At 46.0% G+C, this 16,849-nt stretch overlaps 1 protein-coding gene and 1 long non-coding RNA gene across 3 annotated transcripts; one reads left to right on the forward strand and one right to left on the reverse strand.

Moving 5' to 3' along the window:
- The first annotated feature begins 4,338 nt into the window (after window positions 1–4,338).
- On the forward strand, window positions 4,339–8,479 carry LOC124050894. Of its 2 annotated transcripts, XR_006841707.1 has the most exons (4): window positions 4,339–4,558; window positions 4,722–4,952; window positions 5,559–5,623; window positions 7,524–8,479. It is a non-coding gene; the product is annotated as an uncharacterized LOC124050894 (long non-coding RNA). The 2 variants fall into 2 exon arrangements; XR_006841706.1 differs by having other exon boundaries at window positions 4,339–4,952.
- Window positions 5,977–16,340, reverse strand: LOC124050891 (syntaxin-10). The gene is made up of 9 exons (XM_046373847.1): window positions 16,194–16,340; window positions 15,613–15,688; window positions 14,575–14,668; window positions 14,052–14,146; window positions 12,313–12,375; window positions 11,484–11,585; window positions 10,731–10,837; window positions 9,426–9,520; window positions 5,977–9,009 (listed from the first exon to the last, which is right to left on the reverse strand). Exons 1-9 carry the CDS (start codon window positions 16,226–16,228, stop codon window positions 8,933–8,935), a joined length of 744 nt encoding a protein of 247 aa, XP_046229803.1. The 5' UTR covers window positions 16,229–16,340; the 3' UTR covers window positions 5,977–8,932.
- Window positions 16,341–16,849: the final 509 nt, after the last annotated feature.

Consider the following 16,849-nt stretch of genomic DNA (forward strand, 5'->3'; position numbering starts at 1 on the left):
AAGAATAAGCTACTGCTGCTTGAATGTAGTGTTTATTTTCTTCAGACGCCACCTGGTGGCTAAATGCAGCTACTGCGGCTCAGAGAAGGTTGGGGGGGGGGGCTCAGTGGCCGTTGTAGCTGACAGCTCCACCAGGTGGCGATGTCCCACGAAGCAGTGATCCTACACAAGCTACGATTGTACTGAAAGAGTCTCGATCACTGTATTCATCCGAGCACCTTAACAGCAGACCGCCGGAGGCTCCTGCTGCTCATCTTACAAATCCGACACAAGACGCAAACCCGCCAAAACGTCCACCGCGTGTGGACCAAGATGCCAAATAAAGTTGTCAGTGGATTGAAAGTTGCTGGCAAGACTTCCAAACAGAAAGGGCACAGCAGATGTTTTCACGCTTTGACTTGTCCGTCCACGACTTCGTCTGTCTGTTTTTTGGTTTTCTGGTCTCCGTCTCGCCTGCCGACCCACAGAGACGGACAAAAGTGACAAGGAGAGAGTGGGATAATCTTTAAAAATAAAAAAGCACCTTTGGGCGAGTGCTCAACTGTCCCGGAGAGCCAAAGCCCTCTGCACCTTTCTGAGCATGCTCACTGTGTCACTTCCTGTCCATGGGTTTGGGTTTGGATGCAGGTGTCAGAAGTGGACTTTTGTTGATTTTTTTTTTCTTTTTTGGGAGGGAGGGGATCAAGATGTAATGTGAGGGTTCTTTTTGTAAGTTTCTTATTTTTGTTGTTTTTATCTTTTTGTACTATTATTCCCTTTTTTTATTTTGTATGTTTGTTTTCTCTTCTCTCTATGACATTTGTTGTTTACTGTAAAAATGATGATGTGCCCATCGGCCTGTCTCCCCCCCAGGTGGGGAGTGGGAGCATAGACTGAGCAAACTCTTCCTCTGAATGGGGGTGGGGGAGGAGTTAAAGTGGGGGGGGGTTCAGGTGGGTGAGGGGTTAAGGGTGAAGGTTGGAGTTGATTCAGACGGGGTTCCTATGCAGATCTGAAAACTGAGACCAACTGAATTCTGACAAAATCAGCAAGCCAAACAAGCCCTAAATGCTTAGCGGCAGTAAAACCACAGTCAGAAGTTCTCTAAAAAACAGCTTCAGTCTGATGATCAGGCAGATGTTCACATCTGATTTCAAAATTAAACAAAGATGGACGACTTTGATGTCTTTCCAGCCGTCAGTCCTGTCAAAATGCTTGTTGAGTTGAACCTGTGCTGTCGTATGCATTACATGGAAAAGTGTACGATTTGGTTGAGGGTTGTATTTACCCATCTTAAAGAAAACTGAAACGAGTAAAAATGTTAAAGGAAAAATCCACCCTCAAACACCTGCACACATATTTTGGTGTTTTTGAAGTCTTGGTGTGTCTCCCATCCAGCATCCGTTTGGCATTGCCTTTCTGACCACCTGATGAATGTAAGTCTCATAAACACTCTGCTTTTAGCTCCGTTTTTGGTCTCCTCCGACTTCTGAGGGAAGCATCTGGCTCTTCAGCCATGAAACGCTCCACCGTCTTCACCAGCTAACTTTGCCCATCTGCTGTTCGGTGCGGGACAGTCGGTGCACCGTGAGTTAAAGCTAAGAGCAAAGTCTTTCACATTACACACTAATCCGATGTGAGACGTGTAGATTAGTGCAGCGTTAGAGGAAGAAGCACAGGAGACCTGCTTCTATATGAACCACAAAACCAGACTGCCAGGCAGCTACAACATGTTACGGAAAGCTAAAGCATGGTGGCTACGGCGTGTGACTACAACAATAACAAAAAACTAAATTTCAACACTTAATACCAGACTAACTATTGGAAGCAAAGGGTGGATTTTTCCTGTGTGGGGTCCTGGCTGAAAATCTAAAGGAATGCAAGTGTGTAAACGAAACAAAAAAATACAGAGGAGCGAGGGAAGTGGACGCGAGACTCTTGTCGAAAGATCAAGATGGTGATGCTGAGGTGAATCCCCATCGTTTATCTCTCCCTCTCCGCCCAGCCGCCTTCCTCCTCATCTTCCTCGGCGCTGCGGCCCGACCTCATCGACCCTCGCCCGACCTTAACCCTCGCGCTCCTCAAGCTCCGCGAGTCTCTTCCTCCTGCCATCTGCAGCTCTGTAGTCTTGTACCCAGAAACATTTACTCCACTCCTTCCCAAATCCCCACACACCAGAGACAACACACACTCACACACACATATATATATATATATATATACTGTAAATGTATAAATGAATACAAAACAGGCAAACCTCTGAGAGACAGAAGTTCACACACACACTCTCACACACACACACCTGCAGACTCTCAGGATGTGTTGCAGGACGTGTGTGTGGTGCGCGTGTCTTCGTGTCGCTGATGCAGTTTTTAAAAAAAAAAATAAAAAATAAGTACCAGTTTACCTCGGGAGCTCTCAGCCATAGCAGACCTTAATCTCCACAGATAACTCAGCGCTGCGAGCAGCTTCTGAACTGCTGTGGCTGCCGTTACAAAGCAGGTACATTTTTGTTTTTCAGGAACAAACCCGGGAGCCTCAGCAGAGAGCTCTCGGACCATCTGAATGCATACACACAACGCAGGGTTTTTACACAAACGGGACACGAGTTGAGAGTCCATGTCAACACAGTCTTACCTCAGAATCATACTACAGAACGGGGGAGGGGCGGGCTTCTATATGAACACAGCAGCCGTGAATGACTATTTTTTATTTCTTCTCTTCCTTGTCTCTGGTGTTGTTGGGTGAAAGTACTCTGCAGAACTCTTTTTTTTTCTTTCTTTTTCTCGTTTTTTTTTCCACTATAAATATATAAATATATAAACTGTACATTACGACATAGAAGCACTATCGAAGTTTGATTGTTAGATGTGCACTCGCAGCATGAGGTATTATTCTTTATTATTCTTCATAACCCAGAAAAATGACAAAGTGAAACGAGAGCTTTTGGAAGTAAACAACAAAGGATTTAAAAAAATAAATAAATAAAAATTAAAAAATACAATGCAGTAGCATCTACTGATGTCAAAGAAAATACCCAACCTCGCCCTGCCACACACACTCCAAACCCTTCCCCCGGTGTTACCCCACCCTGTCCCACCCCATCCAGCCAATCGCCCTGATGGCCCCTCGCGGCCCGCCCCGGCCCCTGCCCCGCCCCGTGTACATGCCAGTGTTTCCCCCATGTGTTCCAAGTGCCAATAACTTTGTGAATTCCTAACTGTGACCCAGTAATAAATTGCACATTAACTACTGTAAAGAGAAAAAGAAACCAGACTGATTTAAAAAAATGAGGAAAAAAAATCTGAATATCTTAATAAAAAGGTTTTTAACAAACAGGATTGACCTTAAGGCTGCGTAGCGTCTTTATTTACCTTTTCTGAGATCCAGAAGCTCCGCTGCTGTTTGTTCCACTTGTCAATAATCCCGCATTGAACTTCCCATGATGCCCTTGGGTCAGCTGCTTTAAAGATGGCACCATGAAAGGAACAGAAACATCGACCCAAGAACCATTTCAGCTTTTTCAGCTGCGTAATTGAAACTATGTGACGCGGTTCTGAGATGGTCTTCACCTGGAACGCGAGCAGCTGCTGTTTCCTTCCCACTTTTAAAATCTTCATCTAAAGCCAAACAGCAGCCTGGTGAGTCGGGAGGTTCGTGTTTCTGTCAACATTACGAAACTTCAGCATCCAGAATTCAGATTCTGTTCCTGAACGGCAGCCGTTTTGATGACTTGATGCCAGTTTAACTTCACTCTGTTCTAAAATGAACTGAAATTGGTGGCTGACCAGAAGTTGAAGGAGAATCCTTAAAAATGTTGGATTTTTTTTTTTTTTTCCCAGTTAAAAATGTGGCTTCATTTACAATTTTCTAGAGCCGTTCAAGAGGCAAATCCCCTACGGTGGCTGACAAGTACAAAAGCGCTGCAAATACAGAAACGTGCTGCAAATAAGAAAAACAAATGCAAAAAGAAAACGCCGCATATACAGTCATACAACGGAAGTGCTCCAGGCCTCTAGGGGCAGTGCTGAGCTTCACCCGAGAGACAGACAACCGACGTATAAACGTGTGGAGCAGATGAGTACATGAGCAGAAGAAAGTTATTGGTGGGAGAAAAACTGGAATCGGGAGAAGCTGCATGAAAAAGTTGTCTTTCTCTCGGGTGGAAGCTCAGTGCCGCCCCTAGAGGCCTGGAGCACTTCCGTTGTATGACTGGATACGCGTTGTTTTCTTTTTGTACTTGTTTCCTTATGTGCTGCGCGTTTCTACTTGTCGGCCACCGTACAATTCCACCGGTGTGTTTCTTCAGCTGCTTCTGCATCAGAACATTTGAGGAAAGAGTTTCTCTATGGTGAGTGCTCCAGCCCGCGCTAACAAACATTTACATGAACTTTTATTCACTGAACCACCACATTCTGCCACTGCTGCATGTTGGTGGAGTAAAAAGGCCTCTTAAAGGGCGTTTGGACAGCGGCAGCAGAAATCTGTGCTGCAGAATCATCACTTCCTGTCCTGGGAGCAGGTCAGAACTTGGCTGACAACAACTGGCATTTAGATCAAAACTCTGTGGCTGCAGACAGTAAGTGGTAATAATTTGATTTAGCACAAGCTAACGGGCTAACAGCGTGAGAATCTGTTATTGATTTAGCACAAGCTAACGGGCTAACAGCGTGAGAATCTGTTATTGATTTAGCACAAGCTAACGGGCTAACAGCGTGAGACTTTGCATTGTGATCACTCAGGTCACTCAGCTCCTGCAGACTTCAACAGGACGTCTGCTGCCTGCAGTTCACTGAGCCACCAGGGATTCGCGCTCTTCTCACCGCAGCCACACTGCATGTAATCTCACATGATGGCTCTGATGATGGTGATGATGATGTCTAAAACCCGAAGTTACCTGAAGTGCTCACCGCAGGAGGGGAAGTGGAGCCAAAAAACGCTGTGCTCATCCAGACATGCAGCAGTGTAACAGGGTAATAGCTTCCCTTGGTGTTGTTGTGGTTCCACTATGGTTGTGGCTGTGTGTGGCAGTTGTTGGTTCCCCATGGACAGTATGGATTGGTGCACCTGTGGAGCCCCTGCGAACTTGGCAGGGGACACCGCACTACTGTTACTGTGGTCAAGCCAGCCTGCGATTCCAAGACTTTCATACATTTATTCAGTTATTATGTTTCTTTTATTTATTTAATGATTGAATGTAACTTTGCCTAGTTTCCCGGACGCTGCTTTTATTGCGAAATCGGTTCGAACTCGGTATTACCATAGTGTCTCATATACGGAGGCACTCGAAAACACTGGGGAGGCCGGCTTGACCACCGCAGTCTACTGTTGCCAGTAACTCCATTCTGTCCATGTGGTGAGTTGTGTAGCGATAAGCTCTGCCAATCAAAAGGACGAACTTTTATTATTCTACACTGTAACTTTATATAGTATTTGTATGGCTTGACATTTCTTAAATGCGACAGTAACTGGCCTGTAAACGTTCCGTTTTACTTTTATACGTTTAAGTGCACCCCATTGTAGGAAAGCCGCAAGCTTAAATGCTACAATAGTGGCTAATCTTAGTTTGTATATTTCAGTGTGTGTTCGTCGCGGAGTTTGTTACAGTCCTGCCTGTGAGACGCTTTTGCTCCTGTTTTCCCAGGTACACATTATTATTATTATTATTATTTTATTGACTACTGTTGCCAGTTTGCTCCATGCTGTCCATGTGTGTATGTTCGTCGCGGAGTTTATTACAGTCGTGCCTGTGAGACGTTTTTGCTCCCGTTTTCCCAGGATTTGGGCAATAAATGGCGAGTTGAACCAAATTCACTGAGTCGGCTTTTCACTAAAAAAGGACACAACGCAGGGACGAGTTACATCCTTCATAACGGTGCGATTTATGCGATTTATTCATGTTGAGAAAGTCTCTTAGCGAGTCTTTTGGACACATTTTAAAGACATCAGAGGGAAGCTCGTGATTTAAAAAAAAAAACACCAGACGTGTCAGTCGTGTCTCGTGGAAGAAGTTTAATGCAAGTTAAAACCTCAGTGAACACTTTGAATTATCATAACGTCTTGTTTTTGTCAAAGCAACGACAGGCGCCGTGTGACGTTTACGTTTCAAAGTAAATCCCTGGAATTAAAGCAGTGAAATAAAAAGCGACGAGTGATTTTTATTTCAGTGGAGCAGGACACACTGCAGACACGCGTGTGCTGCTGGGCATTGAAGGTCACCATGGCAACCAGTTTTGTGTCCTCCCAGAACTGGTTCGTCAGCTGATCATTGGCACTTTAATATGTGGCATTACTGAATTAAAATGTCTCTTTAAAAGGAAACGACCAATCCAACACAGCGAAGTCCGTCGCTTCCGGCTATCGGTGCGTCTCGTTTGTCACTTGCTGCTGTGACTGTAAAGGAAGTCGTGCGTAAAACTTTAGAACTTCAGCTCGTGCGTGAACGCTTCCGCTTAAGACCACAACTCCCATGATCCCACACTGCTTCACTGTGTGTTGTGGTTTCATTATTTGGCTGAGAAACCCGAGGCAGCAGGATCGCGTGCCTTTCACGTTTGGAGTCTAAGAGCTGCAACAGTTATTGGATTAATTGATCGAAAGTAATGCTAATCGATATATCATTTCAGTCATTCAGATCAATCAAAAATGAAACCGTTCATCAGTTGCAGGTCAAAGTCAATTCTCCACAGTTAATACTATGAAGGTTTGCTTATTTATTTATTTATTACCAAAAATCGAAATAAAATTGTAAAGCTTTGATGCTTTAAAAATAAATTGACAGAAGAAGAAGCAGCAGCAGGTCAAGATGATGTGAAAAACGTACCAAAGAGTTTTGACGCATGTGCTCGTAATGTGCGTGATTTCACCGCGTCGACGCAACAAAAGAATCAGCTCGGAGAGAAAACCTGAAACGAGTCTTAACTTAAGACCAGATCTGATAAAGACCCAAAGCGCAGCAGACCCACTTTAAGACTCTTCCACACAGAAGTGATGTTACAGTATCGTGATACAAACTCAAACACACACACACACAAATCAAAAGCTTCTGTGAGGATCCTCCGGGGTTTCCAGGTGCTTTTACCTTCACGGGCCTCTCGCTCTCGCGTGTTTCCCACTGACTCATCACCGGAGTGGAAACCACATGAGTGCTTCAATTATGCTTGCAGCCATTTTCCAGGCATTCACTTCATTCCCCCCACTGAAGCATTTGGGCAATGAGGGCTTGCATATGCAAAAGCACGCGTGAACTACTGAGCGGATACGACGAGCCGAGCTGTGACGGGGACCGGACGTCCCCGAACCGCATTAAACTGCACTAAGTCCTGTCCATCTGACCTCTGACTCCTTCTGGAGTCCGGAGAAACCTCACGTAACTACCGCATGCCTCGTTTTCTCTGCAGCTGGGGGACAAAGAGCGACGTGAGGAGAAATGTGGACGACACGGGACTGAGAAATCAAGGGTGAGTCGGGGTAAGTACGGGAATCACGTCCATTTATACACAAACTTAAAGCATCGTGGTGTGTGTGTGTGTGTATTTCTACAGCGCTGCAACACACCCTGGCGTGGGCGGTGTTACCTGACATGACACAAAGAAACAACACGACCGCCCGCCTCCAGCAGAGGGCGCTGGAAGCCCAAAGCTGCGCTGCGTGCAGACACATCCTGCCCAGCAACTGTTCATCCTCTCATCGGCTGAAGCTTTTCAATAAACCAGACAAACCCATTCGCCCTGAGCCACGGCTCCCCGTCATCACCCAGCGCGAGGAACAAAGGCGTCAGCCAATTGTGCGCTGACCCTCCCGCGGGGCGCGAAGGCGGCCGGCTGCAGCCCCGACTTCACCTCGCCGACACGGATCACAATCAGGGCGGCAGATGAACCGCGACGGCCGGGAGTCATTTCGGACAAAGTGAGCAGCAGAGCGAAACCGGCATCAAGTCTCAGCGATGGGCAGCCTCGTGTCGAGTCTGCTTCGGGTCTACGTGCTGTTTGTTTGTTTGTTTGTGACCAGAAACAACACAGCAGCTGACGTCACAGAGGAAGGAAGAGAAGCGGAAGGAAAGCCTGCAGACCACAGCTGCCCACTGGGCCCACGACTAGTGCGATTTGTTGACTTCCCACCCTGATTAACATGTAGGCACAGGAACTTACTGCACATTTCACAATATAAAAATATATTTAAGGCAACACTGAAACTCTCCCCATCCTCATCTCCTGCCTCCCACGCTGCTCCTGTGAGCTTAAAACACAAATAACTGCATTTTCTGGATTAATAAATCCGTACTTAACGTCCCAAAATCACTTTCTTTTTGGGCCGGAAGCTGAGCCACAAATCGTCACAATCTTTCCCTCCGTCTGCAAAGCACTTGTGAAACAAACATTTTTCTGGAGGTTCTGAGTTTGCGGTTCATCGTGGAGTGCAGCTTCATTCAATGACTAACGGTGACCAAAACGACGGCGTTTTGTTGTTTGTTGGAGGAAGGAAACTGCGGCCGAAAAGTGCAAATGCTGTTTCTCTACTTCAATATCAACATAAAAAAGTGTTACTGGATACTTTAAAACCCCGAAGTTTGTGGGAACAGACATAACATGATCTTGAATGCATCCTGATTTGAGAATGCAGATTAGTGTTTTGAGCCCGACAGCAGCAGCCTCCCATTCAGTACCATAATTTCCAAAAACACCCTAAATGCATCAGTATGAAGTACAGAACACTGCTGGGGTTTGGCTCCTGCGCCGGCAGACGTCGGCAGGACTTTGTTTGGGTTTTTTTTTTTTGTTTTTCATTAAACGCAGAGAAGAGGAGGATCAACGCCCCAACTTCTCCCTGCAGGTCACCAGTTCCTCCTCAGTGTGAAGAAAGTGAGGAGACGCGCTCCTCTTCCTGCACCGCCTGTCCGTCCTAACGGGGGAGGAGTCGCTGAGCGTAGCCGGGAGGTCGGAGGTCGCTGGGATCAGAGAGCGAAGAAGAGGATGAAGACAACGATCATGATGGCGACCAGCACGCCGATGGCACACCACTGCCTGCGACCTGAGGAGCAGGGAGATCATTAGACGCAACACGGGCCCCAAAGCGCCGAGTGGTTTCTCAAAACCAGATGTTACCTTCAGTGACTTCAGACGTGTGCAGTGCAGCGTTTCGTTACAGGACTAACAACGCAGTGATTTTGGGTGATCTGTGAGACTATCTGTGCACACTTTAATATCAGTTCATTTCACTAGTGCAAACCAGACACATCACAGTACAAAACCTTTTTCTCAGTATGAACTCTGAGCTCTTTTTCCTCTGCTTTCGGTTTCTGGTCGGTCTTCAGACTCTCAGGTGAAGCAGCTACAAGGTTTCTCAGCCTTCACAACCCGCAGTCAATAAAACAGTCTGAACCATAATTTCAAGATCCTTTCTCTACCTTTGTGTGTGTGTGTGTGTGTGTGTGTGTGCAAACTCACTGCTGGTCATGTGAGACACCTTCTCCAGCTTCTTCAGGACCGAGTCCATGCGGGACGACGTCTGGTCCATCTCGTCTCCGAAATCCCCCAACATGCTGCACAACAAGAGGAGCGATTCAACAGAACGTCACAGAAGCAAACGCCGAACTCCGTCAAATCAGGTCGCCCGCACTTAAACTTCCGACATTAAAAACCGCCTGCGCCTGCAAACTCATTCAGCCGCTCAAAGCGACTCTTCTGATCGAGCCGACGTGACCCTGGCCGTTCCAGGTCGACGTGATATTACGAGAGGAGAAATGAAATCTGGGGGTCTGAATGATGTAACTTCTGGAGGACCGCTGGCACCTTCCAAGGCCACAGTGTCCACTACATCCCATAATAACTGAGTGAAAGGGAAACACTGATGATTTTGCTTTTCATGGAGAAAAATGTAAAGTCTGTCCTGAGGGTGGAGCCAGAGGAACATTCAGGGGGTCAAACAGCTTTAGAGACGATGGGACCCTGCAGGTGGCAGATAATCTGAGCACCCGTTTTATTTAACTGTGACTCCACTGTGACGCGCTGTGAGTCACCGCCGACTGACGACACGGCTTGCGTGTTTCCGCTGCGAGGACGCGTACCTGGCTCGTTTAGTCGGCCTTGTGTTGACTAAATCACCTTTAGACGGAATAAGTGAACGAGTTAAAAACCCTGCAGTGGGATGTTCAGCTCTGCCTCCGCTGTCCTCCAGAGGAACAATCAGAGAGTTCAATTTAAAAACACATAATAAAACAAAAACAATAGAAACGATGAGGTCCAAAGCAGCCAACGGCCATAAACAAGCTTCATTATTCAGACTCGGCCATTAAGACTCTCCTTAATAAGCACCAAAGGGATTCTAACTCTGTGATTAACTACTTATTACTATTTCTGGCTGTCGGCTGAGGGTGGCATGTGGACGTACGGCGAAGTGAGGGGCTGCTGTTTCATCAGTTTAATCTGCTGCTTCCCCGAATGATCGAGGTATCGCTCGGTCTGCAACATCTCAGAAAACGGACGGAAATCACAATTTTTTACGACCAAAATCTGCTGGAGGTCAGAAAAAGAAGCTGCAGGCTGAAGCTAGCAAAGACACTTCACATAACGTGGTGAGTTCAAGTCCTCCAGAAACGTCCAGCCTGAATCCGCTTTCGTCTTGTTTAAGGCTCCCTTTTTCCGTTTGACAGCTTATAAAAACTTCTGTTGTGTCATAAAGAAGAGACAAGGAGGGACCTGCCTGTGTGTGTGTGTGTGTGTGTGTGTGTGTGTGTGTGTGTGTGTACTCACACAGCCTGCTCATCGAGCTCGTCCCCGATGCGACCTGACATGTCTTTTAGGACTCTGATGCTGCCCGACACCAACTCCAGCTGCTCGTCCTGCTCCTGCATGATCAACTACTCTCACACACACACACACACACGCAGACAGGCTGTTGAAAACTCCTCAATGGCAGAAACTCACTTTTCTGTCAATAAATCAAAGGTGTGAATAAGCACGAGCTTTTTCTTTCACTTCCTGCTGAAACCACAACCTGACGCGGGACGTGTGACGAGACGACACTGAAAATAACCTCAACACGTGGCTCGAATCCTCTCGCGCTTCATTCGATAACGATCTCGGCGGGTTCTTAAAAGCACTGCGGTTCTGCACTCGTTCTCGGGTCCTGATCCTTTGATTACATCTCCCGCCTCGTCTGTTAAGCATCATGACGTCTTCAGTCTGACAGGCAGGATGCTCTCGCACCGGAGTTCACATGAACTCTCATTTTACATGAGACCATTTGTGTAACTGGGGATAAAGTGACGCACAGCACATTTTCAAATGTTGAAATGTAGTGCGACTCTACAGATGAGGGAAGAGCCATCATTTTGGAAAGTAATTCTGGTCACAGCTGCGTGTCAAATCTTCCTCCAACTTTATACTCTGACTTGAATTCCCTGTCTAAAAACTAGAGAACAGAAAACAGATGATCCTCCTTTTTCACGCTCTTGTTCCCTTCTTGCTTTCACCTTTCCATCGGCCCACATTTGATTCCTCTACCTGCTGTTGCTCTTGTTGCTCCTCGATGTATCTGGAGTTTGCAGACACCATATGAGCCTCCAGTCCGGTCGACCGGTCCTGACCTGAAGAAGTCAGCAGAGCCTGGACCAACACACACACGCACACGACACAGAGTTAACAGGACAAATACATGACTGTGTGCATCTACTGAGCATGCTCTGTAGAGCAGAGAAACTCATATTCAGAGTCATATGCACTATATAGACAAAAGTATACAGACACTCCTCTTTACGGGTCTGTTTCTCAGGGTTTGGGCTGACTTCCAGTGAAGGGAAATCTTAATGCTTCAGCATACCAAGACATTTTGGACAATGCTATGCTTCCAACTTTGTGGCAACAGTTTGTTGAAGGCCCTTTTCTATTCCAGCATGACTGTGCCCCAGTGCACAAAGCAAAGCTCCATAAAGACATGGTTGGATGAGTTTGGTGTGGAAGAACTTGACTGGCCCACACAGAGCCCTGACCTCAACCCCATCCAACACCTTTGGGATGAACTGGAACGGAGATTGTGAGCCAGGCCTTTTGGTCCAACATCAGTGTGTGACCTCACAAATGCTCTACTGCATGAATGGACACAAATTCCCACAGAAACACTCCAACATGTTGTGGAAAGCCTTCACAGAAGAGTGGAAGCTGTTAGAGCTGCAAAGCTGTCTGTGTGTTTAGAATGAGACGTCATTAAAGTCCCTGTTGCGTCACGTCCCAATACTTTTGTCTATATAGTGTAATTTAGAGCATCTAACTAATTCATCACATTTCACCAAGAAGTGTACGTATGTAGTGTGTCTGTATACAAACGTCCACCAACCTGTCTGTTCTTCTTCTCTGCCTGAGCCACAGCAGAAGGGCTGGACAACTGCTGCTTCATCTCCTGCACACACACACATGCACACACACACACACAAACACAAAGAGCAGAAAACGATTAACAACTCCAACCACACAATCTTTCTCAATCATAGCAAAAAACCACTTTAGAGGCCCAGCTGAGTGCAGACGGCTCTATTAATGAGATCTTCTGCTGCTGTTCCAAAACCGCCGGATGGCAAATCAAAATGTCAGGAGGTCTTTTGTTTGCTCTCAGCAGAGCTCTTTTCTTTTGGCTCAGATGACTCAGTCCTCCTCAGGTCTATTTAAAGATGGCACCTCTGCCTGCAGGACTCGTTTGTTTGAAAGTTGACTCATTGTTTTTCCATTGTGCCAACAGCGTGGACGCCAAAGTTAGCATCTGAACGGCCGCGGCGCAGGTGGACGCGCCAACAGGTACTGATGGATAATCAGTTAAAGTCCTCCTCATGGAAAAGGAAAAGCAGCACAGTGAAAACACACACGTTACTCTGTGCTTCAGCTGCTGCTTTCGGCTCATGTTTGATTCTGTCTGACCCGTGTGCTTTATTAGACACACTTCCAGTGCCAAAACACAACCGAGAACCTCCAGGCAACGTTTGTGTTACCGTCTCTCCTCCAACATGAGCACTCAAACATAAGACAACACGCAGCTTCTGTGCAGAGCTAAACTCCAGGTTAACAGAAGCTGTCCTCTTCTTTCATGGCTTAATAACCAAGAGAACATCACTTTCACAGGCTCTCTGTATTACATATTATTACCAATCACTATGACCCTTAAAGGTATGCTATGCAGGATGCATCAGTTGCTGAATGTAAGCACATCATTCAAAGCCGCCGTCTCAGTGCCAGGACGTAATTTCAGCTTCCCTGGATTTATCCCTCCGTGTTCAGTATCAGCCAAACCAGCGAGCTCCTGGTGGACTGCAAAGCTTCAAATATGGAGGCTGCTGCAGAGAAGCTACAGGCTCTAAAACATGGAGGCCTCACACACACGTTAAATCCGACAGCACAGATGATCTGAACAAAGATCAGTGCCATCAATTCCATATCTGATACAAAGTCTGGCTCCAGTCTGTTCCTGAGTTCTGCTGCTTAATGACAGACAGAAAACATTATGACGCCACAGTGAGGCTGAACTCTGACCTTCTGGATAGAAAATGTCATCACTTTATCATTTCATCCTCTTAGACATGTCGGTGAAATGTCGTCAAAACATGTTTTGTGGAGTCATAGTGACCTTCTGACCACAAAATTCTGTTCGGTCCATCTTTGTGCCAAGCCTGAAGAAATTCCCACAGCGAGATAATGAGATGTGGGCTTGTCTGAGAGAGGGACGGACAAGCGGAGGACATGACGCCTCCACGTAAGTGATGACTGAGGTATTACTTTTGTTAGAGTCTGCATGTTGTTGTGGGAACATCCTGCATAGTATACCTTTAAAGGAGTGGAAGCAGATGGGTTTACACAGTAGAAGAAATGCTTTATTTTAAGTTTTAAAATTTTACGTCCTGACGAGCATGAAGTATTTTTTAAATGAGGCTTCACGATCATCTAATTCACAAACATTCATGGGACACAACTGAAATACACACACAAACCAACCGGCAAAGACTTCAACACTTGACATCCCAGCATATCAGATGATAAAAACCACCTGCTGGAGGAATCAGCTGAAACAAAATGTGAGTGTGAGTTTACCTGGATGGACGTCCTGGTTCGCTCCACAAAGTCTTTCCTCTCCTGAAGTTCACTTTCTCCCAGCCTGAACTTCCCCGGGTTCGACTCCACAATATCTGAGCCAGTTAAAGACCAAACGAGTGCCAAAAAAACTCTTTCAGACCTCTTTTAATGCCTTTATTTGTCAACGCTAATAAGGCTTAAGGAGACAAACAAACACTAGTAATAAAAAGTAGAGAAAGTTTATCAGGAACCTGTCATGTTGAGTTTGAGAGTATACATGAATCTCCTCCTCTGACTGACTAATGTATATATATATATATATATATAAAAAGTATAGAAAACACACTCATGATTCACAATACGACGTTTAACCTCTAAATGGAAGCATGTTGCGTTCCTTCCTCTGCCCGGGGATCACAGGGTGACACAAAGCAACTGATTGTTTCAAAAATACTGACGGTCATGTGAAGATGCGAGTTGCTGTGAGGAGGAGGGGGGAGGGGGAAAAGTCTTTTTTTTCTTTTTACTGTTTAAAGGATACTGATGGTCTCACTGAGATCCTCCAGGTCCCAGTCTATGGCCCTCAGACAGTTCCTCAGTTCATTGGTACTCCAGTCGAGCTCATCGCGACTTACCTGAGACCACAGACACCAACAGATCGTCAATAACTGTTTTCACAATTTCATGTCTACAAACAAATGGAGACATGGGCGGTGAAGATCAGAAGCCCGGCTGCGAGCACCACACTCAGAGTCCTGACATCTCGGTTTACATGCAGAAACTGAACCACGGCAGGAACAGAGAACAGCTGGACAACAACGCAAAAATACAATATTTAAAAAGTATACATTTAAAGAGGCACATGCAATGCTAACAACGTGATTAAAGCAGGGACTAATTTTGGATTTAGTTTAATCACGGTCGTTACCGATTATCAGTAACCAAGAAGAACGACAACATACACATGGAGCTACATTTGACAAGAAAGCGCCTCACTTCATTAACCAGAAGCATTTGCAGTTGACTGCACGCATCCCTGAACACCTTTTGAATGCAGCTCGAACATTATGATCCCAGTGAGTGCAGAATGCATTTGCAGTGAATTCACAAACGGATTTAGAGGTTTCCCACTTGGGATCAGGCCTCTGATCTACTTTTGTTTTTAGTCCAAGGCTGACTTATAAGGCAAACTGAGAAAGAGCATGCAAGTGGCTAGAACACGAGCAAAACAAAACTGACAGTGCATGAATCACATTATGAAAACACCGCAAACAAACAAAACACAGGCAGATGAAGACACGTCTTAACCAATCTGACAACAGATGTGCTGCACAAAGAAACACACTGCAAATTCAGAAAAGGACGCTGAAAACGGATGAACACACAAGCACTTCACCACACACCCCAAATCACATGTCGGGGTGTGTGGTGAAGTGTTGATGCGTTACGAATCAGTCAGTCTGACCAGTGTGGTTGGCAGGAGAATCTACGAGTCTCAGGGGCTCATACTCTCAGGACTGTGATCTCTGCAGTGATACTGAGGTGGAGGTATAGTTGTGGAGGGTGGAGGACTGCTCACCTGTGTTCCATCCTGCAGCAGCTCCTCCCATCTATCATACAGGCCCCGAGCACGAGAGAGGGCCTTCTGCACCTCCCTGGACACACACACACACAAACATAGAAACATTAACAGCACGGAAACTGTTGGCTAGCTGGCTTCACCCTTGGGACACCTGGCTGGTTTTCAAGCTCAGCTCTGCAGCTACGCCCCTCGTTTAACCAAAACAAACACAGAAGCCACGTTTCGCGTCCCCCTCTCATTTCGCAGGGCCCCGTAAAGTGTCTAACAGCGGACTCCCAACGATGTCCAGGTGTCTCCAGAGACAGCCAGATGAAACAGAAACAAATCTCAGAGATCAGTCAGTGCGGAAGCGACTCCTGTTAGTTTGAATAAACATCAACACACTCACTGACCCGAGGCTGCTAGCAGCGCTGGTGCTAGTTAGCTACAGCTAGCCTTTTAGCTAACTTCGCAACTATAACTTTGTCATCAAGAAAAAGACAAACCCGCCGTCCAGTTCAGCTTTGGACGGGCAAATTCTTGAGTTAGTAACGCTGAGGTAACGCTGAGTTTTAGGTCTTAATTTTGTAATTTCTTACCCCTTCACAACGAAAAATGGGTCTTCTATCGACATGTCGCTTTCTTCCGCTTCGCCCCCGGCGCATGCGCACTTCACGGGCAGCCTCAATCGGTGTCCACTGGCACTGAACCAATCATCTGTGTAGTTATTTAAGTGTTACACACATACGTATGGTTTTTTACGACATCTTTCTATTTTAGTAATACTTTTTACTTTCACAACGGGTTGAAGATGCTTTGAGTAAAGCTTTCAGTGTGTAAAAAGTTAGGCAAACTGTCTGGACAGAGAAGGATTTAGCGGTAGACTACACATCTGTATAAGATTAGTTGCCATGGTAACGTCTACGCAATCACTGCCTGCGTCTGCAGTCAATTGCATGAATTTATATGCAGACAGAAAGCAATGAGCAGCATTTAAGTCTTTGTTTAGGCTACACTCTGCTCAGATATACACAAAAAACACGTACACACAATTACTGACTGCAGAAACGGTCAGAGCAAGACGATCGGGATGTCTTCCTCAGGAATATGTTCACACGCGGACAAATTCAAGGATTCAAGGATTCAAGGAGCTTTATTGTCATTTCACACGTGTAGAAACATGAGGTGGAACGAAATTAGTTTCCCTGGTCCCGGTATAAGCCCAATAACCCACAACACTAATGCTATAAATATA

This window comes from Scatophagus argus, chromosome 2, assembly GCF_020382885.2.
Source record: "Scatophagus argus isolate fScaArg1 chromosome 2, fScaArg1.pri, whole genome shotgun sequence".
NCBI lineage: Eukaryota > Metazoa > Chordata > Actinopteri > Scatophagidae > Scatophagus > Scatophagus argus.

Excerpts from the sequence above, each read along its gene's own strand:
- LOC124050891 (XM_046373847.1), bottom strand. The coding sequence starts at position 16,228 with ATGTCGATAGAAGACCCATTTTTCGTTGTGAAGGG. Across the intron at positions 14,147-14,574 it reads GGATCTCAGTGAGACCATCA|ATATTGTGGAGTCGAACCCG; the intron begins GTATCCTTTAAA and ends TAACTGGCTCAG. Across the intron at positions 9,010-9,425 it reads GGTGTCTCACATGACCAGCA|GTCGCAGGCAGTGGTGTGCC; the intron begins GTGAGTTTGCAC and ends CCTGCTCCTCAG.